General features: G+C 41.3%; 1 protein-coding gene and 1 pseudogene across 2 annotated transcripts; both read right to left on the minus strand.

The window, feature by feature from the left end:
• Nucleotides 1-725: 725 nt before the first annotated feature.
• fignl1 (fidgetin-like 1) lies at nt 726-7,422 on the minus strand. Of its 2 annotated transcripts, none has more exons than XM_043690109.1 (2): nt 7,277-7,422; nt 726-6,756 (listed from the first exon to the last, which is right to left on the minus strand). In XM_043690109.1, the coding sequence occupies exon 2, from the start codon at nt 6,744-6,746 to the stop codon at nt 4,599-4,601; it is 2,148 nt and encodes a 715-aa protein (XP_043546044.1). In that variant the 5' UTR covers nt 6,747-6,756; nt 7,277-7,422; the 3' UTR covers nt 726-4,598. The 2 variants fall into 2 exon arrangements, with proteins under 2 accessions (XP_043546044.1, XP_043546043.1); XM_043690108.1 differs by lacking the exon at nt 7,277-7,422 and adding an exon at nt 7,074-7,270.
• Nucleotides 7,423-8,107: 685 nt separating this feature from the next.
• The window catches only part of LOC122550248, a 37,017-nt pseudogene continuing 20,346 nt past the window's right edge, over nt 8,108-24,778 (minus strand).

The raw sequence follows: 24,778 nt of genomic DNA on the forward strand, positions 1-24,778 counted from the left end.
GGTCTATGTGAACTTAAGGTCAGGGTAGAATGTGTTTGTGAAGTTGATGAACTGTTCAACCTCCTCATGGGAGCACAAGGTGGCGCCGATACAGTCATCAATGAAGTGGAAAAGTCTGGTCCATTGAAGCCCCAGGATTGTTGATGATGAGGAACTCAGTGACATTAATGCCATTGAACAACAATAGTGCTAGTTAATTTCTTTCTCGTTGGAGAGGGTCATTATTTAGTATTTGTGGAGTGTCAATATTACTTGCCATTTATCAGCCCAAGCTTGGATGTTGTCCTGATCTTACTGTGTATGTACACCATCTGTTTCCGTAGCTGAGCTATTATGTTGAATATTTACAGTCATTGGTGAACTTATTTACAGTCACTTCTGACCTAATGATGGGCAGGTCATTGAGGAAGCAGCTGAAGATGTTAGGGCCTAGAAAACTATCATGAGGAACTTCTACAGTGATGTCCTGTTACTGAGAACATTGATCCCCAGCAATCTTCTTCTATTCTAGTAGTGGCTCCAACCGTCTGAGAGATATTCCCGATTCTCATAAACTCCAGTTTTGCTAGTGCTCCTTAATGCCACTATTGGTCAAATGCTGCATTGATGTCATGGGCAGTCACTCTTATCTCAATGCTGTTTATTAGCTCTTTTGTCGATGTTTCGACCAAGCCTGCAATGAGGTCAGGAGCCAGGTGGGCCTGGTGGAGCTCTGGGCATCAATGAGCAGGTTATTCCTTTGTAAGTGCTGCTTGATAGCAAGGTAAGCAACCCCTTCCATCCCCTGATAAGACTGTAACTAGCCAGATTGGATTTGGCCTATTCTTTGTGCCCAGGTCTTACCATGGTGATAGGTAGATGCCAGTATTGTGGCTGTACTGGAACAGCTTTGCTTGGGCTATTGTTCGTTCTGGAGCATGTCTTCAGTCCAGTGCTGGAATGCTATCTAGACCCATAGTCTTTGCAGTGTAGAGGGCATTTAGCTGTTATTTAACATTATGTAGAGTGAATCTGGAAGGTTGATGATTGTCACCTGTGTTGCTGGAGATCTCTGGAAGAGACTGACATATATCATTCACTCATCACTTTTGATTGAAGATGGATGCAAATATTTCAGTCGATATTTTTTTGCTTTGTTGTCTGGGCTTCCCCATTATTTGGGATGGGCATATCTATGCAGCCTCCACCTCCTGTTACTTGTTCATTTGTCCAACACAATTCATGACTGGATGTGACAGCAGTGCAGTGCTTATGTCTGATGTGGTGTTTCTGAACTCTCTCTATTGTATGCTGTTTCAGCCATTTGGCATCAAATAGTTCTGTTTTTGCATCAGCCGGTTTTCACCTTATTTTCAGGTATACCTGTTGCTGCTTCTGGTATGCGCTCCTTTTCATTGAATCAGTGTTGATCTCTCAGTTTGATAATAATGGTAGAGTGGAGGATATGCTACAGAATGAGTTTACAAATCATAATTGAAAACAATGTTGCTCCACCTGATGGCCCACATCATGTCCAGTTTGTGTTGCTAGATCTATTCAAGTTCTATCAATATTAGTAATGTCACACAAAACAATGGAGTGTATCATTTCAAGGACTGTACAGTGATTGTCCCTGCCAATACTGTCACAGATGGACACATCTGCAACAAGTAGATTTGTGAGGATGAAGGCAATTAGGTTTTTCCCTTTGTTGTTTCCTTCAGCATTTGTCACAGACCCATCCGCAGCTATGTCCTAAAGGTGGGTGCTGAGCTACTCCTAGTGATAGAAAATTGAAGTCACAAGTTTATAAGTCACAAATCACCTTCACATACTTAGAACCACAGTGTTACAAACCCATATCAATCTGTTTATATTGTTATTGAATGACAACTACTCTATACAAACAGTATTCCCTAACTCATACAGGACATTATGTATAGCAGTGTTAGTAGTATCTAAATGGTGGGCAGGAGGCATAGCTTCAACTCCATTTCCTAGTGGAAGAGACAGTGGTCGCCATCATTAAAATAACTGTGGTCGAGCACATAGCCATCAGTGCGATTTACACGGTTAAAAATGACAGTATCCCTCTACCTAGTCCACCTTCTCATATCTTACTTGCCATCATCCTACAATCTCTTCTGATTTAAAAGCTACTTATGATGTAAGCATTCACTTCTTGGTTTCCTCCTTCACTGCACAAACCTACTTTTGTGGCACTTGATTTCCACATACTCAAATACAGCAACATGGCCAAGAAGTGGTGGAAACGCCAGAGATAGAAAAGCAGGAAAACAGTGATGCAGAAATATTGTGACTTGCTTGGAAACTTACACCCAGCAGCTCATATACAGGTAGCATAGCGTAGGTCATGGTACACAAGTCAACGTGGCTGCAGCAAGGGTAGGAACAATTATGATACGAGGGGATGTTGTGCATACGTTTTGCTGTAGATTTCGATTAGATTTTGTTGAAGAAGCTTATGGAAAATTGGTGGATGATCTTGCACAGTTAAATACCTGGTGTATTGAAATGCTTGGCAGAAAGCTGATTAGCTATGTCAAGCAGTATGAAGTTTGGTACCAACTTGGTACGCTCTTGGCTTCACCTCATCTAATGTGCAACTTGTCGTCAAATCAATTAGCAGATTTTTAATTTCTTTTTGGCTTGGCACTACAAACAAGGCCAGCATTATTGCTCATTGTGTAATTGGGAGACAGTAATGTTGAACCACCTGCTTGAATTGTTGCAGTCCCCTATGGTGTAGGTAAAGATTTGGTAATGTCAGAAAAGGAATTTGATGATTTTTACAGAGGAACAGCAAATGAACAATCCATTTTTAAGCCATGGAGCTGTGAAATTTGAAAAGCAACTAACTTCTACAAATATGATCCAGTTCTGAAATGGCATTTAGTGAAAGATGTCTTTACTTCTGATGCAGCACGAGCAAAAGCCACCTATCAATGCTAAATGGAAGCTCCGTAAGATTTGGGGTTCACTTTAGTTTTAATTGTAAGACAAGGACAAGCACAAATCACAAAAATGTTAGGTTAACAGGTTCAGCAGATAGTTGGGAAGGTAAAGAATGTCGGCCTTTATTTCAAATAGAATAAGGCATAAAATAGGAAAGTGCTGCTATATATAAAGCACTAGTTATACCATACATAACACAGTGAATAGTTTTGGTCCCTTTATTTAAGGAATTATATAGTGGCACTGGAGACAATTGAGAGACATTTCACTAGGTTTATCCTGGGCATGGGGGAATTTTCTTATGAGGACATATTGAGTAGTTTGGGCTTGTAGCCATTAGAGTCTAGATGAATGGCAGGTGACCTTATTGAAACATAAGGTTTTTTAGAGGCCTGACAGAATAGATTGTTTTCTCTTGTGGGAGAATACAGGACCGGAAGCCATAATATTAGAGTAAGATAGCTGGTTTGGAAACATCTATGGAGAAACAAACAGTTAACATTGAGTCCAATGTCTTTTCTTCAGAACTTTTAACTCTCTGTTATCACAGTGGTGAATGCTGAAAGATCTATTCATACTATGAGATCAGATCCCTTATTCTATCCCAGAATTTATCTATTTTTATTGTGTTTAGCACTAACAACATATTATATCAATGGCAGCCAAGCATCAGCTACTAGAATATAGATGGACGCAAAGTAACCAGTTAAAATCACGGGCTTTTTTTGGGAATCCACCAATTTACTCCATAGTGTCCTTTTATAATTCTATCTTCTCATTATCTTTTTAACAACCAACATAGCTTGTAAAGCTGTCAGTAACAATTATCCAAAATCTTCTTCCAATTAATCCTCCAGCTGCTTTAATGCATGTTTGGATGGCACAAGGGAAACTTAAGAGATCTATCCCTATTTTCCTAGCATTTATTTTCATTTAATCCATAAAGCATTTTAGTTCAAATCCTATTGGTTCTTACACATCACCAGCATATCAATTATTTTTGTTTTACGTTCTTCTTTTGATACCAGGGATTAGTGTTTTCATTTAGCTTTAGAATAATTTTAAAAGTTTCAATTGGTTATTGGCATTTGTGCTATCCCTGCTAAAGAGGTCTACCTAATGTATATATTTCATATTCTCCTTCATTTTTGTAAATGTAGCTGTCCTGTAATCCAAAAATAGAAAGAAATTATCAGTCACATTTGTCTGGATGGCCATTATGAATTTGTGGACATTGTATGGTAATTTCACGTGTTCAACTAAACATTAGTGAACAAAGGTCAAAACAGTGTGTAGCAGATGAACAATTGTCTCTATGCCAGTGTTCAGGAGAAAAAAAATCACAAACTAGGAAATCCAGTCATAAAGTTCAAGCTTAAACATAAAAAGGGGGCTGGTTTGAATGACATTGTCTGACAGAGGTAAAGATTCCCGCAGCCTGAATTTTGACAATGTGCTGTCAATATAGAACAAAGCGATTTAAACTGAATTAAATATAATTACATTCCTGAAAACATTTCTGCAAGATATCTTTACTACACTTGCTTGAAAGAACAAACATCCAACATCATAAAGGTAACTTTGTAAAATTCTGATAGATGTTAACCTTTATGTTCTTAAATTTCTATGCAAATTTTCCATAGTCATCTGCCACAACCAAACGTTTTATTCCATTCCTCATACAGTTCAAGGTCTTTCAGAGACACACTTGGTCGCACATTTACCAATGCGTTTTTAAAGTCAATGAATGCAATAGGCCGTACTTGGTCAGGTGTGATAGTGGAAATGTCTGCTATCTGAATGCTGCGGATTGGCCCCAAAGCTGCCTCACGACAAAGCTGAGTCATGTCAGCTCCTGAATATCCTTCAGATTGTTCAATTATCAACTCTAATTCCTCTGGATTTAGTGAACAGTTTTCATGAGACATTAACTTCATTACTATCTGCCTCCTTGCTGACATTTCTGGTAAAGGGATGTACAGTCTTTTGACCAGACGTCGACGAGCTGCTTCATCTATTTCTTGGGGCCGGTTTGTGGCTCCCACCACAAGAATGCGATCATCTGCTGAAGTAGCCGCACCATCTAACTGCACCAAGAACTCAGTTTTTATTCTTCTCGAAGAATCATGTTCACCATCAACTCTTTGAGATAACAGAGAATCAATTTCATCAATGAAGATGACTGCAGGCTGGTGGCAGCGTGCTACAGCAAACATCGCACGTACCATTTTTTCACCTTCTCCAACCCACTTGGAAGTTAGTGATGAAGCACTGATGCTGAAAAATGTTGCCCCTGACTGGCATGCAATGCATTTACCAATTAGAGTTTTACCTGTTCCAGGCGGGCCAAATAAAAGAATTCCTTTGGGTGGACCACGGAGACCAGTAAAAATATCAGGTCTAAGCATTGGCCAAACCACTATCTCCTTAATTGTTGTTTTAGCAAACTCCAGCCCAGCTATATCATCCCAGTTCACTGGGGGGCCATGGTCCATGATCTCACTCATAATAAGTTGAATCATTTTTGGCTCAAGGTTCTTCAAACGCTCATCCACAAGTAGGGAGGCTTCAGAAGAATTGTTCTCTTGAGGCACTGCACACAGTCCAGCATTTTCATCTCCATTATCCTGTTTTGATACTGGAGAAACGAATTTGCCAAATAAGCCACGTGACCTGACTGTGCCTAAAGACTTCTTTGAACTATTGTACAATGTTGTTACTGGTAGTCGCTGAGATTGAGACCGATTTCCAAACTTTTTCTGTTGAACAACATGTAGTTGCTCCTTTGCCGTTTTAAAACAAGTTATGAAACCTTCATCAACAGCAGCAGTACTACAATCTTCAGATTTTGTATTTCTGGTCATATTATCAAAATTCTTTTGCTTATAATTAGTCCAGTTTCGATTTTGAAAATGGCCATACATCATGTCAGTATGCGAATCACCATCTCTAGATATCTGGGAAGACTTTCTCTTAGATGTGCTACCTGGTGCATCCGGGGCCAAATTGCCATTAAGAGGCGTACACTGTCCAGATACCGTTCCTATCTGAGGTATAGTACAATATGCCTCTGTGCCCAATCCAAATAAAGGGTCACCATTGAGATTTTTTAAAATTGTTGATGAAACTGTACCTGTAGACTTTAAAGCACTAGTGTCATCAGTCACTGACAGAGCAGCCGAGAGACCTTGCACCATTTTCGGACATGTAAAGGCACTTGCGGAGTACTTGTCTGAAGGATAATTTTCATTAACATTTCTTGAAGGTACATCAGAGCACAAGATTACATTTTTAATTTTAGGAACTGAGTCTTTTGTATCAGTGGGTGAAGTTTCTATTTTATGACAGTCTAAATTTGCCACACTATTGGTTTTACCGACTACTATTGAAGCATCAGATGCGGGTACCAGCAAATCCCGAGCTACTTTACTAGATTTAAACATCTCCTGCACACTTTTTAACTTGAAAATATTGTTTTCGGTTAACGACGACTGCCACTGATTGCTTTCATTCTTTTGGCATCTTGACAAACTGAGAATACTGCCAGCATAATTATTCAGCCCAATCTTTGCATTATCCGAGTCAATAATGGCTGCATATTTTTCAGTGCATCTCCTGAACGAGTTGGCAGTGCAGTCCCAACTGATATCAGAGTTTGCCCATGCATACTGCAACTGTAAAATTTGTCCACGGTAAGCATCAGCCTTCTGTCCGGGTGTGCAATCATTGGAAGTTATATTAAAATAATGTTTCTGCCATTCGCTGAGGTGTACCTCATCAGCAGGCTGCATTCTATTGAACCTAAGTAAAAGAGAAGACAGAAGTAAAAATGGCTTTGATTTGGCACTAATTAATTGCACTGTATTTTTCTTCAACAAACTTTCTTGAACAAAAGCTCTGTTAACCACGGGCAAACACTTTGGCTTAAACTGCTCAGCCTATGCCATTGGCGCACGAAATGACTTAATCCAAACCAGCAACAAGATTATCTTTACAATGTTTCCTAAGGTTTACTGATTTTGTTCACCGACTTAAGTTTTTTTCCCCCCCTTTGAGCCAGTTTGTGTGTGTTTAACCCCCGTGGCAAGCAGAGAGAGTGAGAAAGAAGAGGCTTTTACCTCAGTCCGCACTACGGGGGAAGGGAGTCATGTACGGCGGCTGGCCATCAATCCCCCATCACCATAACCTTGGAGCCATTGCGGGAGCCCTCTTCTACCAAAGCTGACCAAATGCCTACTGTGACCTTTGACCCAGCCCTCTCGAGCCGTCACCCTGACCCAGGCGCGAGATGCCCTCTCGAGCCGTCACGCTGACCCCTGACCTATTTCTCCGGCTCAGATCCGGACGCTCCCAACGGCTCGAATCCCGCGCTGCTGCTAAGGATGATTGAGTGAGAGGAAAGATGGGAGCCGCCAGCCGCCAGCGCACTCAGCGCCCCCTCGAGGCTCAAACCCGAGTGAACGCTGGAGCTCAGACTTGGCGCACTCCAGGTTGGTAGGTGATACAAATAAAATTGACAACACCTAAAAGAGCAGCCCCAGAGAACACACAAGGTCGAAAACAAAACACAACAAATGCTGAAAAGCAAAAAAAAAACAGAAGTTGCTGGGAAAGTTCAGCAGGTCTGGCAGCTTCTGTAGAGAAAACATTTCAGGTCCAGTGACCCTTCCTTAGAACTGATGGTAACTGAGCATTTCCAGCAATTTCTGCTTTTGTTTCTGATTTCCAACATCCACAGTTCTTTCGGTTTTTATGTAGTTTTTAAACTCACTGCCACATCTCTTCCAGTCATGTCTAACTTGAAGAAAGTTAAAAAAAATCACCCACCAGTCCAACACCAGCACCTCCAAATCATGACTACCTTAAAGAAGTTATGCTTCTTTCTCCGATAGGATCTCCGTTCCAATCTTTTCTCTTGTCCACGTTCATTAATTTCACTGTCTTCTCTCTTATTGGGCTCTATTCCCACCTATCATTTACTCCTTGACTGTGAGGAACAAAGCTCATGTATTAATAAATTTCACTCTGAGTCAAATTCTGAAGCAGCGAACTTTATTGAAACGTTCTTGCAAGACGGGTGGCTAACAAGTAGGCACACCAATCCAAAAATTACTTCACAATTTATACAATTTAATTAAGTCTCTCTCGGTACTTCCCCGTTTACTTCATTGGCCTTGCATATTATGTGTCAAACCTATCAGTATTCCTTATTGTATTCTGCCCCTGCCTAGTTGTGCTCCGCCCTTGTTTACTTCTCCCACTACTCTAAGCCTGGCGTCCCTTACTCTTGTTTGTTTTATCCCTTAATTGCAACTAACTTGGCTCATCCTGGTGCCTACGTGAAGGCAATGTGCTGAGCTTGCATGGCTCAGTGTTCTTTTCCTCCTTATCGACTTGTCCATTAAATATTCCATTGTTGTTGTTCCTAATCTTAACTTTTGCATGCAAGTTTAGCTAACTCAGCTCTTTGCTGAAACAACTATACAATTGTGTAAGTTAGTCCATCACCCTGCAGAAGCAATTATAGCTGCAGAAGCAACACTGCTTTACCTATATTCCACAATTTTCCCCTTTTTTTTAAATAACATTTGTTGTCTTTGCATTTTCCTTAAATGTCGCCTCCAAGTTGGCGAGCATCATCCCTGAGATTTCATTTATTTTGGAAACCTCTCCGAGGTCACTTATTCCCTCGTTGTTCAACAGGTAGAGCCCCTCTCCCCGATCGCTCTTTAGGGGCATTTGTGAGGCCAAAGCTGTTTCAATCAGCCTTTGGGTTAGCCCTCGTGCGCAAGGTAGGATACAGTATCCTATTGCGATCAGTACTCCTGCCACCACAATCAAAGAGGTAAGGACTGAAATCACCACACTCTTCCACTTTCCAAACTCCAACTCCACCCACCCGGTGAGTGATGTGTTGACTCCTGAGTTTTTGGCTAGTTCTTCTGCCAGTGTTGTTAGGCCTTGCAGGGCCCGAGTAATAGACCCATCTAGGGCTGTGTTATTTGGAATAAAGGTACAACAGCTCCCTCCTAACATCACACACACACCCTTTTTCCACTAGGATCATGTCTAGGGCCATTCTATTCTCCCAGGCCATTCTGCTGGTTGCATCAAGTTGTTCGGCTATGCCTTTAATTGCGTCTCTAGTGTAATTAATGAACCTTTGCTGATTATAGAAAATATAATTTATCCAGTCCACATTTTTGTTGACTGTTACCCACCAGAAGAGAGCCGATTCAAAACCTGCTGTGATCTGGTTACGAGTCTTGAACTCATTGGGTACCCCTCTTGGAATTCCTATAGAGTCCAGATAGATCCGATCAACAAACAAAGTATCCAATAGTGATCTCTTACTCCGTCCCCCTTTCTTTACTATCTCTTTCTTTTCAAATGCCAGGGTGAACGGGATTGCCAATTGCACAATCGCACACATGCCCCTCCAATCTGGAGGTAGGGTAGGTCTCAATATTTTCCCTCTGCAGTACCACCACAGATCCGCTCAGGGAATCCTTAATGCTGAGTAGTTCTCTCCCTTGTCCGTTTCCGTCATATACTCAATTTCGGTACATGATTTCAGCTCCCCAAGTATCTGGACCAATTTGTTCCACAATCGCACACATGCCCCTCCAATCTGGAGGTAGGGTGGGTCTCAATATTTTCCCTCTGCAGTACCACCACAGATCCGCTCGGGGAATCCTTAATGCTGAGTAGTTCTCTCCCTTGTCTGTTTCCGTCACATACTCAATTTTGGTACATGATTTCAGCTCCCCAAGTATCTGGACCAATTTGTTCCTCGTCTGTTTACACACGATGTGTGATTTCTGACCACGACAGAAAACATGGGGGGTATTTTTAAATCTTCCTTCTTTAAGGGAGGGAACATTAATAGAAGGGGCTTACAATTTTCATTACTTCATGCGGTGTCATCCTGATACAGGGCTATCATGCATGTCATGCCCCTCCTGTCTCGCTTCCACCTGAGCAGAAAGGGGACTACTTGGGTCATTGGTCTCCCAGAGGCACATGCATAACAATTGCTTTTATTCAGACTTTTCACAATGAATTCTACCCATTCAACCCAGGCATTTGTATCCCCATATCCTGTTTCTACTTCAATGGTCTGTTTTAAATCTTTTACCTTTACAATTTTATCACCTTAGGGTCAGAGTAAGGGACTTTATTATTCCTTTCTACTTGGGTTCCGTCTTGCACCTGTATATTGAAACAACATCCCAAAAAATCCTTCCCATCTGCTTTCATCTCTGTCCCAAATATTTTGTTTAATTGGACCTGATAGGTTCCTCCCCCCAAAACTGCTTCATGCCATGAGGTTTTATTTATTGTTAAATATATAGGGTTACACTTTTAATCGGGACAGTCAAGAGCTGGCCGGAAGGGGCTCCGGTGTACTGTGACAAGTGGATTAATCAAGAGATCACCTTTATGGTCTTCCTGCCTCCGCCATCCTTTACATCCTCCACCCCAAAGATATCCCTTACACTTCTCTCTCTGAGACACTTTCTTCCCGTCAACCCTACCCCATGCCCCCCCCCCTTCGGGGCCTTCTTCATAGAACCTAAGATGTATCTCTGAGTTACTGTATTGCCTCTGACTTCTTACATCTCCGTAATCCACTAGGCTGCAGGCATCTGTTTCTATGACTTGTGGATTTGTACTTTCTGGAACCGTTATCTCTAAGTAAGATGACCACACCGGGGTCTGACAGAATCCTAGGACTAGAAGAGCTAATATCGTGTACCTAAACATCCCCCCCATTCTACAATGGTACTGAAGCACCAAGAGACTTAGCATACAATACTATAGAAACTAACCTGCGCTCGCACTGCCACTGTATAATCAGTTATTTAAAGTCTTTTTAGCTTGAGTTTAAGTGGTTCTTTTGTTGATTTGGTTGTTCAGACTTCTCTCTCAACTGTAGATTCCACAGGCCCCTTAATCCGGGTGTAGTGAGTCCAGCCTTTCTCTGCCGTTCTTATCGCCGTTTCAGTAGTTAAAAGAGCCTGGTACAGCCCCTCCCAGTCTGGTTGCAATTTGGCCTCAGTCCATGATTTGACTAGGACCCAATCTCCCAGTTGGATCGGATGGACAGTGAATTCAAGGGGTGGAATCTGTGCCAATAAACTCTGTTTCCTGAGGAAAAACAAAGAGGAGGACAAGCCCAGTATATACTTCTTTAAGAACAGATCTTTAGACTCCAGGGTCAGCAGTTCCCCTTTCGTTTCCAGATAGGGCAGGCCAAATAATATCTCATAAGGGGATAGCCCCATATCTTTCCTTGGGGCCGTTCAGACTCGCAAAAAGGCTACAGGTAAACACTTAGTCCAAGGGAGTCTGGTTTCTATTACTAGTTTAGATAACTGCCTCTTGAGTATCTGATTCATTCTCTCAACCTTCCCTGATGAAGGTGGGTGCCAAGGGGTGTGGAACTCCCAGGAGATTCCTAACCCCTTCATCATTCCTTGGATACCCTGGAAGTAAAATGAGTTCCCTGATCCGAATCTATACACTCCACTATCCTGTATCTGGGGATTATGTGTTCAAGTATTATCTTGGACACCCCACTTGCGGAGGCAGTGGCTAAAGGATACGCCTCCACCCATCCAGATAGATGATCAACTATTACCAGCATATACCTCAGTCTTCCCACTCGGGGTAATTCGGTATAATCTAACTGGATGCTCTGGTTCTCTCCCTCCTGGGACTTGTTTCCTTAACACCTTCTTGTTTACTTTTTTGCATGTTATACATCCCTCACATATCTGTTTGGCTATCGTATATATCCCTTTGCATCCATATTTCCTTAAGATTAAATCACACATTGTTTGCACTCCCCAGTGACTCCCCGATGTAAGACAACCATAATTTCTCGCATCATCATTTTATTCAACATTTCCCTCCCATCGGGTAACATCCAGTGCCCATCTGCTGTCTTTGCAGCCCCTAAATCTTTTAGTTCCTTTTCCTCCTATGCAGCAAACAACGGGGCACCCTGAAGATCTGGAGTTGTAGGTATTAGGGAGTATATCACTGATCCTTGTGGATTTAGGGCTGCTTCTTTAGCTACCTCATCGGCCAGTTTATTTCCTCTTATTTCCGGTTCATTCCCCTTCTGATATCCGTTTATATGAACTATTGCTATTTCGCTTGGGAGTAACAGCTCTTGTTTTATCAATTCCTCATGCGCTAGTTCTTTTCCTCTGCTATTTATTAGTCCTCTTTCTTGCCAAATTTTTCCGAAGGTGTGTACCACTCCAAAAGCGTATTTGGAGTCTGTGTACATCGTTCTTTCCTTGTCTCCTAAGGCTCTGAGAGCTCTTTCTAGGGCATACAGTTCACAAGTTTGGGCTGACCAGCTGTTAGGCAGTCTTTCAGCCTCGATAACGCTTCCCTCTATCCCGTCTACTACAGCATATCCATTGTGTCTTTTACCCTCAATCATCAGGGAGGACCGGTCGATAAACAACTGAGCTCCCGCATGCAGTGGGATGTCCCTTAAGTCCATCCGCACTTTCGTCTGATATTCAATAATATCAAGGCAGTCGTGTTCTGGATTGCTGAGGGCCTCCCCCTCTCCCCGCCATAGGAATGCAGCTGGATTTAAGCAACTGTCTGTGACTAACACAAGGTCATTCTGCTCTATTAAGATTGCCTCATATTTCAAGATCCTAGAGTCTGTGAGCCATCATCCTGCTTTCTGTTTTAATATGGTCTGCACCTGGTGAGGGGTGCTGACTATTAAGGCTCCCCCAAAAGTAGGTTTCTGACTTTCCTCTACCAATAAGGCTGTTGCTGCCACTGCCTGCACACACTCTGGCCAGTAATGTAGCTTCCCATTCTTTACTTAACAATGAATTAATGCAGTCATGTTTTAAATTAGCCATGAATTAATATGACAGTTCACTGAGAATGTGTGAAGAAATCCTGCCAATTAATATTGATTCAGGCTAATACAATTGATTTATTATAAATATTAATAATATAAATAATAATATATATAATTAATAATAAATATTTATAATAATAAATAAAATAATCATTATCTGTTATTCAGGGTGGAAACCCAACAAGTGACTAAAACATTTTAAAAACTGTACTCTGCTGCTTTATCCTTCTTATTGCATTATTCTCTTCCCTTCTGTAGTTGATCTCCTGGCCTTTATTTTCATTTTAACCTCATTTAACCAATTTATAAATCCACTATAATTACCTGGTTTTAGTCCCTTAATTTAAATCCAAAATTAGTTTTCTTCAGTAGTCCTGACCAGTCATTGCTCAATTACAATGCTATAGGTCGTGAAATAACCGGAGCTGCCTTAAAAGAATTTGTCTAATCAAGTTAAAAAAAAACTTCTAATGCATGAATAATGGCCGAATCCAAGGTCACGGATATTAACCATAGGATTTTTTTTTGATGATTTATTACAATCTAATGTTGAACTGAAACTTCAACTGTCATTGAGGGAGGGGACTTTCTAAATAAAGCTATGGCTGGCACATCATAATCACCAATGAAACACATCAATCTTAAAATTAAGTGAAAACAAATGAGTCTGAAACACACAAAAAAAAAGGTTATAATGTTGTTTTCCTCTGTATTAAGCTGATTTGAAATCGAATAAGGTTGGCTTTTATGTAAGGATAAAAGAGATTAGTTAGAAACTGATAGTAAGGCAGTCATGACCTGTAAAAAAAACAGGAGTTAACATTTTATTTCATAATCACTGTAAAATCCTTAACCTTAAAATAAATCATGTTAAATTTCCATAATAGAAATCAGATTCAAAACAGTCCCGGATCTCAAGCTCCAGGAAACAAAGCACAAACATTCAATCACCAACAAACAAAGGTGCATTCAAATCGAATCACAAAGGGTTAAACTTTCTATTAGCTGTAGAGCTCTTTTTCTCTCTCTCACACACACACACACACACACCCCCCATATCTCACAAACACTTTCTGAGCTTTCCACATCAACTCCTCTAGAAGCTTCTCGCTCCACCCCTCTATCTTTTGAATCTTTTTCTGGATGTCTGGCCATAACTTGGTTATGAAGTGTACCCTCACTAGCCCTTCAGCTACGAGCCCTTCCAGGTCCATCCCAAATACTTTCTCATAGGATCTCTTAACAAGTACTATGTTTCCAATTCCTCAACATCCTCCCCAATGGACTTTCTGGAGGTATGTTGTCGGGGGCCCCGCCTCCATTTCCATCTCCCTTTTCCCCGGAGGCTCTTTCTTTACTCCCAGCACAACCCATACTGAGTTCCTTCGTCAGTCCCCTATTAACTACTAGAACTCAATCCCAGCCACCAAGACAGTACTTAAAAGTCAATTTTATTACCTTGGTCCATGCATAGAGTTGCCTGGCTTGATGTCTCCCTGTGCCTACTTAAATTTCTCACTTCACAACCCTTTCACCTGGTTCAGGTAGACTCTCATTGGATCTTGATCAGTCAACCAGAACGGCGAACCCACCGCCGAGGATCACGGGACCGTTCTAAAAGGAATGGGATGTGTCTTCCCAGCCGTCGACGGTGCCTACCCTACTGGCGATGATGGACATCCCGGACGAGCCCCCAGTTGTAAGGATCAAAGCTCACGTATCAATAAATTTCACTCTGAGTCAAATTCTGAAGCAGCGAATTTTATTGAAACATTCTTGCAAGACGGGTGGCTAACAAGTAGGCACACCAATCCAAAAATTACTTCACAATTTATACAATTTAATTGAGTCTCTCTCGGTACTTCCCCGTTTACTTCATTGGCCTTGCATATTACGTGTCAAACCTATCACTATTCCTTATTGTATTCTGCCCCTGCCTAGTTGTGCTCCGCCCTTGTTTATTTCTCCCACTACTCTAAGCCTGGCGCGCCTTACTCTTGTTTGTTTTATCCCTTAATTGCAACTACGTGCCTATGTGAAGGCAATGTGCTGAGCTTGCATGGCTCAGTGTTCTTTTCCTCCTTATTTACTTGTCCATAACATATTCCATTGTTGCTCATCCTAATCTTAACTTTTGCATGCAAGTTTTAGCTAACTCAGCTCTTTGCTGAAACAATTATACAATTGTGTAAGTTAGTTCATCATCTTGCAGAAGCAATTATGTATTCCCTTCATATAGTTTCATCTTTGCATGCAAGTTTTAGCTAACTCAGCTCTTTGCTGAAACAATTATACAATTGTGTAAGTTGGTTCATCATCTTGCAGAAGCAATTATAGCTGCAGAAGCAACACTGCTTTACCTATATTCCACAAGTTTCCCCTTTTTTAAATTAACATTTGTTGTCTTCTGCATTTTCCTTATATGTCGCCTCCAAGTTGGCGAGCATCATTCCCGAGATTTCATTTATTTTAGAAATCTCCCTGAGGTCACTTATTCCCTCATTGTTCAACAGGTAGAGCCCCTCTCACCAATTAGCCATTCCCCCTACTCTACCTTCTGCATTTTCCGAGCGACCATAGTACTGTTTCCCTTTTACTGCAGGAAACATCCTTTCCACCTTTACCATGTCAAGATCTTATATATCCAGGATCTTTTAAATTCCAATCAAGTCACTCTTTACTCCTCCAAACTCCAATGACACTCCTGCATTTTGGGACAGCAAATCTTAGCAGGACTTATACTCTTAATGGTAAGGTCCTGGGGAGTGTTGCTGAACAAAGAGATCTTGGGGTGCAGGTTCATATCTCCTTGACCATAGAATCACAAGTAGAGAGGATAGTGAAGAAGGCATTTGGTATGCTTGCCTTTATTGATCAGTGCATTGAGTATAGGAGTTGGGAGCTCATGTTCCAGCTGTACAGGATTTTGGTTAGGCCATTTTTGGAATACTATGTTCACTTCTGGTCTCCTTCCTTTCGGAAAGATGTTTTGAAATTTGAAAGGGTTCAGAAAAGATTTAAGGAGATGTTGCCAGAGTTTGGAGGTGCCGGTGTTGGACTGGGGTGAACAAAGTTAAAAATCAATACTGCTCTGAAAGCTATTGCTTCCAAATAAACGTGTTGGACTATAACCTGGTGTTGTGTGATTTTTAATGTTGCCAAGGTTGGAGGGTTTAAGGTACAGGGAGAGGCTGAAAAGACTGGGGCTATTTTCCCTGGATGTTGGAGGCTGTGGGGTGATGGATATAAAATCATGAGGTACACAGATTGAATGAATAGACAAGGTCTTTTCTCCAGGGTACGGAAGTCCAAAACTAGAGGGTATAGGTTTAAGTTGAAAGAGGAAAGATATAAAAGGGACCTAAGGCACAATGTTTTCATGCAGAGGGTGCTGCATGTATGGAATGAGCTGCAGAGGAGGTGATGGAGGTTGGTACAAGCACAAGATTTAAAAGGCATTTTATATAAAGGTATATAAAAAGGAAGGCTCTCGAGAGATATAGCCAAATGCTGGCAAATGGGACCAGATTAATTTAGGATATCTGGTCGGCATGGGAGAGTTAGACTGAAAGATGTGTTTCTGTGCTATACAGCTCTATGATTCTAATTAATAACCTCACCGTAAAGGATCCTCTAGGGAAGTGTGATTATAGTGTACTAGAATTTCAAATTCACTTTGAGTTCCATGTTAGTGTTCTGGTATTAAATAAAGGTAATTTATTTCGGTAATATAGGTCTGAAGACAGATTTGGTCCTACTGAACTGGGCAGAAATACTATAAGTGGGACAGTTGATGTATGGTGGCAGATATTAAAGGAGATATTCAATTCCTTTCAACTAAAATATATTCCAGAGATGAAGGAAGATTCTAGGAGGGGTATAAGGATTCAAGGCTAAGCAAGGAATTCAAAGATGGGGCGGCACAGTGGTTCAGTGGTTAGCACTGCTGTCTCACAGTGCCAGGTACCCAGGTTCGATTCCAGCCTCGGGCAACTCTCTGTGTGGTGTTTGCACATTCTCCCTGTATCTGTGTGGGTTTCCTCCCACAATCCAAAGATATGCAGGTTAGATGAATTGGTCAGGCTAAATTGCCCATTGTGTTCAGGGATATGTAGGTTAGGTGCATTAGTCAGGGATAAATATAAGGTAATAGCATAGAGGAATCAGTCTAGGGTGGGTTACTGTTCAGAATGTCAGTGTGGACCTGTTGGGCCGAAGGACCTGTTTTCACACTGTAGAGATTATATGATATCATAAAGGCAAAACCTAAGGTATGTCATATTGAAAAGATTTGCGGCAGGATGGAGAATTGAAAAACGTTTAAAGACCAACAAAGTAGTGATTAAAACAAAATGAAAAGAGCAAATATTAATTATAAGAAAAATAGTGGAAAATATAAGAATGGATCGCCAAAGCTTCCATAAGTATATATAAAGGAAGAGATTAGCTTAAGTAATGTTGGTCCCTTAGAGAACAAAACTAGGGAATTAATCATGGGAAACACAGAAATGGCAGAGATACTAAATCAATATTTTACTTCAGTTTTCATGACGAAAGACACTAAAACCATCCAAGTAGTAACAGGTAATGCAAAGACTGTAGAAAAGCAGGAGCTTAAAGCAGTCACCATCACAAGCAAACGATTGGGATTAAAAGCTGACAAGTCTCTGGAGCCTGATGAGGAAGTGGCGGTGGGCAGAGTGGATTTAATATTCCAAAATTCCTTGGATTGGGAAAGGCTCAAGTAGATTGGAATAATGCTAATTTAACACCCTTATTCAAAAAGGGAGGGAAGCAAAAGGTAGAAAACTATTGAACATTAGCTTAACATCAGTCATTGGGAAATTAGTGGAACTCATTATTAAGAAAGGAGTAACAGGACATTTGGAAATTGAAACCGCAATCCATCAGAGTCGGCATGGTTTTATGAAGGGTAAATTATGCCTGAAAGGTTTGGCAGTGTTTTTATAAGATATAACAAACAAAGTTGGTAATGGGGATATTGTAAATGTAATATATTTTCTATTCGATAAGGTGCTGCACAAAAGTTTAATACACAAGCTACGATCACATAGGGAGCGAGGTAATATATTAGCTTGGATTTAGGATTGGCTAAACAACAGAAAGCAGAGGATTGGGATAAATGGGTCCTTTTCTGGTCATCTATGTGTACCTAGTGGAAGGCAGTAAGGTTCAGTCATAGAGTCATCTTTGAGGCTCTGCTACTTACAATCTTTTTAAAGACTTGGATATGGGAATAGAAAGTGCTGTAGCCAAGTTTGCAAATGACACTAAAGTAGGGGATTAAGCAAAATGCAATGAAGAAATTTATAAATAGACATGGATTAGTTTGGTGAATAGGTGAAAGTTTACCAGATGGAATTTAACAAGATGAAGTGGAAGAGTTTGATCAAAATAGAAAGCAGAGGATTGGGATAAATGGGTCCTTTTCTGGTCATCTATGTGTACCTAGTGGAAGGCAGTAGAGTTCAGTCATAGAGTCATCTTTGAGGCTCTGCTACTTACAATCTTTTTAAAAACTTGGATATGGGAATAGAAAGTGCTGTAGCCAAGTTTGCAAATGACACTAAAGTAGGGGATTAAGCAAAATGCAATGAAGAAATTTATAAATAGATATGGATTAGTTTGGCGAATAGGTGAAAGTTTACCAGATGGAGTTTAACAAGATGAAGTGTAAGAGCTTGTCAAAATAAAAAACAGCTAATTATTAAAATAGAGAGAAACCTCAAAATGCGACAATACCAAGAGATTTGGGAAAAGAGGGGATGAGAGCACAAGTGTGGGAGATGGGTCGGATGTGGGTGAGGGTCCTGTTAATAACGGTGCTGAGGAATCCCCAATTGAGGAAGAAGGTGGACATTTCAGAGGCTCTCTTGTCGAAGTTGACCTCATCGGAACATAGGTGACAGAGACGGAGAAACTGGGAGAATGGAGTCTTTACAGGAAGTAGGATGTGAGGCTATATAGTTCAGGTAGCTGTGGGAGTCAGTGGGTTTACAGTGGATATTAGTGGCCAGTTTGTCTCCAGAAACAGAAACGGAGATATTGAGGAAAGAACGGGAAGAGTCAGAGATAGACCAGGTGAAAGTGAGGTCAGGGAGGAAATTGGTAGCGAAATCGATGGAACTTTTCCAATTCCAGATGAGAGAGGGAAGCAGTACCAATGATATCATTGATATATCAGAGAAAGAGTTGTGAGTGGTGGCCGGAATAGGACTGGAACAAGGAATGTTCCACATACCTCACAAAGAGACAGGCAAAACTGGGGCCCACACAATGGCCACCCCTCTGACCTGAAGAAAATGAGAGGAGTTAAAAGAGATGTTGAGGGTGAGGATTAGGTCGGTGAAGTGGAGGAGTGCGGTGGTGAGTGGGGATGATTCAGGCCTTTGCTGCAGGAAGAGGTGGAGAGCCCTGAGACTATCCTGGTGGGGAATGAATGTGTAAAGGATTGCACCTCCATGGCAAAGGGGAGCCTGCTGGAGCCTACAAACTGGAAATTCTGAAACTGGCGTAAGGCATCAGAGGAACCCTGGATGTATGTGGGCAGAGATTGGACCAGGGGAGAAAAGACTGAGTCAGGGTAGGAAGAGATGAATTCTGTGGGGCAGGAGCAACCTGAAACAATGGGTCTGGCTGGGCAGTTCTATTCATGGATTTTCGGAAGGAAGTAGAAGCGAGTTGTGTGGGGCTCAGGGGCTAACAACTTGGAGATAGTTAGGGGGATATCACTAGATGTAATGAGGTCAGTGACTGTTGTTAATACAATTGCTTGATGTGCCAGGATGGGGTCATGGTCCAGGGAGAGATAGGTGGAGGTATCTGACACCTGGCTCTCAGTCTCTGCAATGTAGAGGTCAGTGTGCCAGACTATAACAGCACCACCCTTATCTGTAGGCTTAATAATAAAGTGAGGTCGGATCTGGTATTTGGAATTGATCATTTGCAGCCAGGGATTGGTTATTCAAAGGTCTGGTTAGGAACCTTTGAGGTCAATTTTGAGGGTCTTTGAAGATTTTGGTTTTACTGTGTTGTGAATACAGAGGTAAAGCGGCTGATTTGGTTTGGATATCTGTCTCCATGGTGTAACACTGTATCACCATAACCATTAAACCCTTCCTCTCCCATGCAAGTTCTTGTCCAAGGCAGATATCCCAAATTCTGGCACTGGTTGGGCAGGGAACAATTTTAATCCCTCCCATTGTACTATCCCCTCCTACCATTACATTTCCTTTTACTCACCCCCACTTGAATGGCTTCCTTTGCCATCGTAACATGGCTAGTCTGTTCATCTAAACATCTATTCTCACCCAAACTGGCAGAAAAATCTCTCAAACCTACTGATCATTTGTGAGGACTGCACCTTGTGTGCTCCAGTCTTCTTGCTCCCTGATGTGCCTCAGTCACACTCATGCCTCTCCCCGCACCCCTATCCCTGACCACATCAGATGACTCTATTCTAAGGGAATGTGACCACCTCTTGAAATAAAATATTCAGGTAACTTTGCCCCTCCCTAGTGAAGATCAGCTTTCAGCTTGAGATATTTCCTAATCATTCTGCTCAGAGAGTGTGTTCTGGAGCAGGAGGGTCTTGAATCCAGGTCTTCAGGCTCACTGGTGGGAACACTAACTACTGGACCACACAAGAGCCCTCTAACAGATTAATACCCAAAAGAAGTGCAAATGCTAGAAATCAGAAAAACAAAAATAAAAACTGAAATTGCTGGAAAAACTCTGCAGTATGGTAGCATATGTGGAGAGTAATCATAGAATCATAGTATTGATAAGCTAGTCCAGTTCATGCTGGTGCTGAGGAACTAAGAGATGGTAGGTTTTCTCTTACAATTCTTTGCACATATAAATCTTGAAATTGCAAGGCTTTGCAACCAGTGGAAAATGTAATGGGCTGGCTTTTAAGTGCCACTAGCCCCCTACAAAATCACCAGGTTTATTTTCGGTGGGGACCATGTAAAATTTTGCAGGCAACCAAACAATTGGCTTCCTGCTGACTCATGATGACTTCCTGATATGGCAGTGGATATGTAAGGGAGCAACCTGTTTTTAATGTCAATCCATTCGGACAGACTTCCCACCAGGGTATGCCATCCCTACCCTGGAAAATCTAAGCCTCATCTATCTTTAAGATTGTTTTTGATAGAACCACCAATGTACCTTATGGAATGAAGCAATATGACCAACAGTACCATCAAATGTAAAAAGCATTTGTCTTAAAATAGCTTACAGAAATCTTCAACATGAGAATGACTAATACTAACCAAACATGAACTTTGCTTGAATATCTGAGCAAACAAAGCAAGAATGATTTGTGAAACAAAACATTTTTACGCAGCGAGTATTAGGGTATGCAAAAGCGCTGAAGGCAAGCATAATTTTGTCATTTAAGAAACACTTGGACAGGTACATGGTAAGGATGGATAGGGATGGGTATGGACTCAAATGGGGCTAGATTAATTGTGAAAACTGGGCAGCATGGACAAGCTGAGCCAAAGGGTCAGGTTCCATGCTGTAAACCTCTATGACTCTATGACACTGCCTGGAAATGCAATGGAAGCAGATTCAATTAAAGCAGTCAGAAGGACAATGGCTGATTATTTGGATAGGGATATGTGCAATGATATGGGGAAAAGGCAGGAGATTAGCACTGGTACTAGAACAAATGACAGCAAAATGGGCCAAATGGCCTCCTCCTGAGCCTTATCAATTCTATGAATCTGTGTTACTTGATAAAATTGTAGAAAATATTGAATCATATTGTACAGTTCTTACTGGTTTCATTTAACATTGTTCTGCATGTTATTGGTCTTAGTCCAAGAAAACAAATGACGTTGCTCCCAATGACTGTGTTGCCAGTCAGAACCTATGAAAAAATTATAATAATTGACAAGGCACTTTAATCCATCAGTACAATTATAGCCCAGATCTTGACAGCTGTATGCAGCTGCTATTAATTACTATTTCAGCAATGTGAGATGCATTCATCAGGGGTGGTGATGGTACTGAAGTACTATCGTTAGACTTTTTAATCCAGTGACCCAGGTAATCTTCTGGGGACCTGACTTCAAATCCCTCAATGGCAGATGGTCGAATTTGAATTAGACAAAAATATGTGAGATACATTCAACACAAAGGAATAACAAGAAGCTCCATATACTTCAATAATGTAACAAACAATGATCTGAATAATTCCAGTGTTCTCATGATCACACTTAAAATGGTTTAATGCCAAATATAGCAGGAATTCTAATCTTTTCTTCACCATGAAAGTAACAGAATTTTCCTGAATTGATTTACCTACTTGCATTTCAGGTAGGATAATATTACAAAGGACAAATGTTTCCATTGAACCAGAGTTCCCAGGTGTTGCAGGGAGATAAAATGATTGGAGAGATCCATTAGATTGGGTTTCTATCTCCATGACACTATCTGAAATGGGCAGACCTTGTCTGCACTGTAATAGGTGCACATCCAGCATTACCAGCGTAAAGAGAAAGGAAGGACATCTTGGTCTTTTCAGGACTGGTTTTTGATGCTTGTAGAGATCAAGCTGAAAGGAATATTACCTCATGCAGGTTATCTGTTTTCCTTCCCTCAATTTAATCCTCATGCTTTGCAATTGCTGATCTTTCCTCGAAGCAGCAAGAAAGCCCAAAGACCAGCATTTTGAAAAAAAAATCATTCCTAGCACGTAGACATTGCTGGTTAGGCCAGCATTTATTGTTTATCTCCAATGGCCTGGCAAAGGTGGTAGTGAGCTGCCTTTGTGAACCACAGCAGTCCTTGTGGGGTCAGGATACTTTGTTAGGAATGCAGTTCCCGAACTTTGACACTGCAACAATGAAAGAACATCAATACAGTTCCAAGCCAGGATGGTGTGTGGCTTTGAGGTGATCACAAAATGTTATCATGTCCTTCTGTGCTGTAAAGATCACAAGTTTGGAAAATGCAGCTGAGAAAGGCACCTCTTACGGGAGGTACCGACTGCTATCATTGTAGGGAGTGAATGTTGGAGATGATGAATAAAGTGCCAAACAAGCAGCCTGCTTTATCCTAGATTGTGTAAAACAACTTGAATGTTGTTGGAGCTGCACCCATCCAGGCTAGTAGAGAATATTCTGTCACACTCCTGACTTCCGCCTTATAGTAATATCTATATTATTGGAGTTGAGTAACTCAACACAGAAATCTAACCTACAATTGTTGTCGCACTATTATTTCAGCTGCTTTAATTCAGTTTCTGATCAATGGATATAGACCCCCCAATAGTCAGAGGGAAATTGAGAAACAAACTTGTAAGGAGATCTCAGCTATCTGTAAGAATAATACGGTAGTTATGGTAGGGGATTTTAACTTTCCAAACATCGACTGGGTGCCATTGTGTTAAAGGTTTAGATGGAGAGGAATTTATTAAGTGTGTACAAGACAATTTTCTGATTCAGTATGTGGATGTACCTACTAGAGAAGGTGCAAAACTTGACATACCCTTGGGAAATAAGGCAGGGCAGGTGACTGAGGTGTCACTTTGGGGCCAGTGACCATAATTCAATTCGTTTTAAAATAGTGATGGAAAAGGATAGACCAGATTTAAAAGGTGAAGTTCTAAATTGGAGAAAGGTCAGTTTTGACGGTATTAGGCAAGAACTTTCGAAAGCTGATTGGAGGCAGATGTTCGCAGGTAAAGGGATGGCTGGAAAATGGGAGGCCTTCAGAAATGAGATAACAAGAATCCAGAGAAAGTATATACCTGACAGGGTGAAAGGGAAGGCTGGTAGGTATAGGGAATGCTGGATGACTAAAGAAATTGAGGGTTTGGTTAAGAAAAAGGAAGCATATGTCAGGTATAGACAGGATAGATCGAGTGAATCCTTAGAAGAGTATAAAGAAAGTAGGAGTATACTTAACAGGGAAATCACGAGGGCAAAACGAGGACCTGAGATAGCTTTGGCAAATAGAATTAAGGAGAATCCAAAGGGTTTTTGCAAATATATTAAGGACAAAAGGATATCTAGGGAGAGAATAGGGCCCCTCAGAGATCAGCAAGACGGCCTTTGTGTGGAGCCACAGAAAATGGGAGAGATACTGAATGAATATTTTGCATTGTATTTACTGTGGAAAAGGATATGGAAGATATAGACTGTAGGGAAATAGATGGTGACATCTTGCAAAATGTCCAGACTACAGAGGAGGAAGTGCTGGATGTCTTGAAATAGTTAAAAGTGGATAAATCCGCAGGACCTGATCAGGTGTACCCGAGAACTCTGTGGGAAGCTAGAGAAGTGATTGCTGGGCCTCTTGCTGAGATATTTGTATCATTGATAGTCACAGGTGAGGTGCTGGAAGACTGGAGGTTGGCCAAACGTGATGCCACTGTTTAAGAAGGGCAGTAAAGACAAGCCAGGAAACTATAGACCGGTGAGCCTAACTCGGTGGTTGGAGGGAATCCTGAGGGACAGGATGTACATGTATTGGAAAGGCAAGAACTGATTCGGGATAGTCAACATGTGCATGTGAAATCATGTCTCACAAACTTGATTGAGTTTTTTGAAGAAGTAACAAAGAAGATTGATGAGGGCAGAGCAGTAGATGTGATCTATATGGACTTCAGTAAGGCATTCGACAAGGTTCCCCATGGGAGACTGATTAGCAAGGTTAGATCTCATGGAATACAGGGAGAACTAGCCATTTGGATACAGAACTGGCTCAAAGGTAGAAGACAGAGGGTGGTAGTGGAAGGTTGTTTTTCAGACTGGAGGCCTGTGACCAGTGGAGTGCCACAAGGATCGGTGCTGGCCACTCTACATTTTGTCATTTACATAAATGATTTGAATGCGAGCATAAGAGGTACAGTTAGTAAATTTGCAGATGACACCAAAATTGGAG

Source organism: Chiloscyllium plagiosum, chromosome 5, assembly GCF_004010195.1.
Source record: "Chiloscyllium plagiosum isolate BGI_BamShark_2017 chromosome 5, ASM401019v2, whole genome shotgun sequence".
NCBI classification, from domain to species: domain Eukaryota; kingdom Metazoa; phylum Chordata; class Chondrichthyes; order Orectolobiformes; family Hemiscylliidae; genus Chiloscyllium; species Chiloscyllium plagiosum.

Excerpts from the sequence above, each read along its gene's own strand:
- fignl1 (XM_043690109.1), bottom strand. The coding sequence starts at position 6,746 with ATGCAGCCTGCTGATGAGGTACACCTCAGCGAATGGCAGAAACATTAT.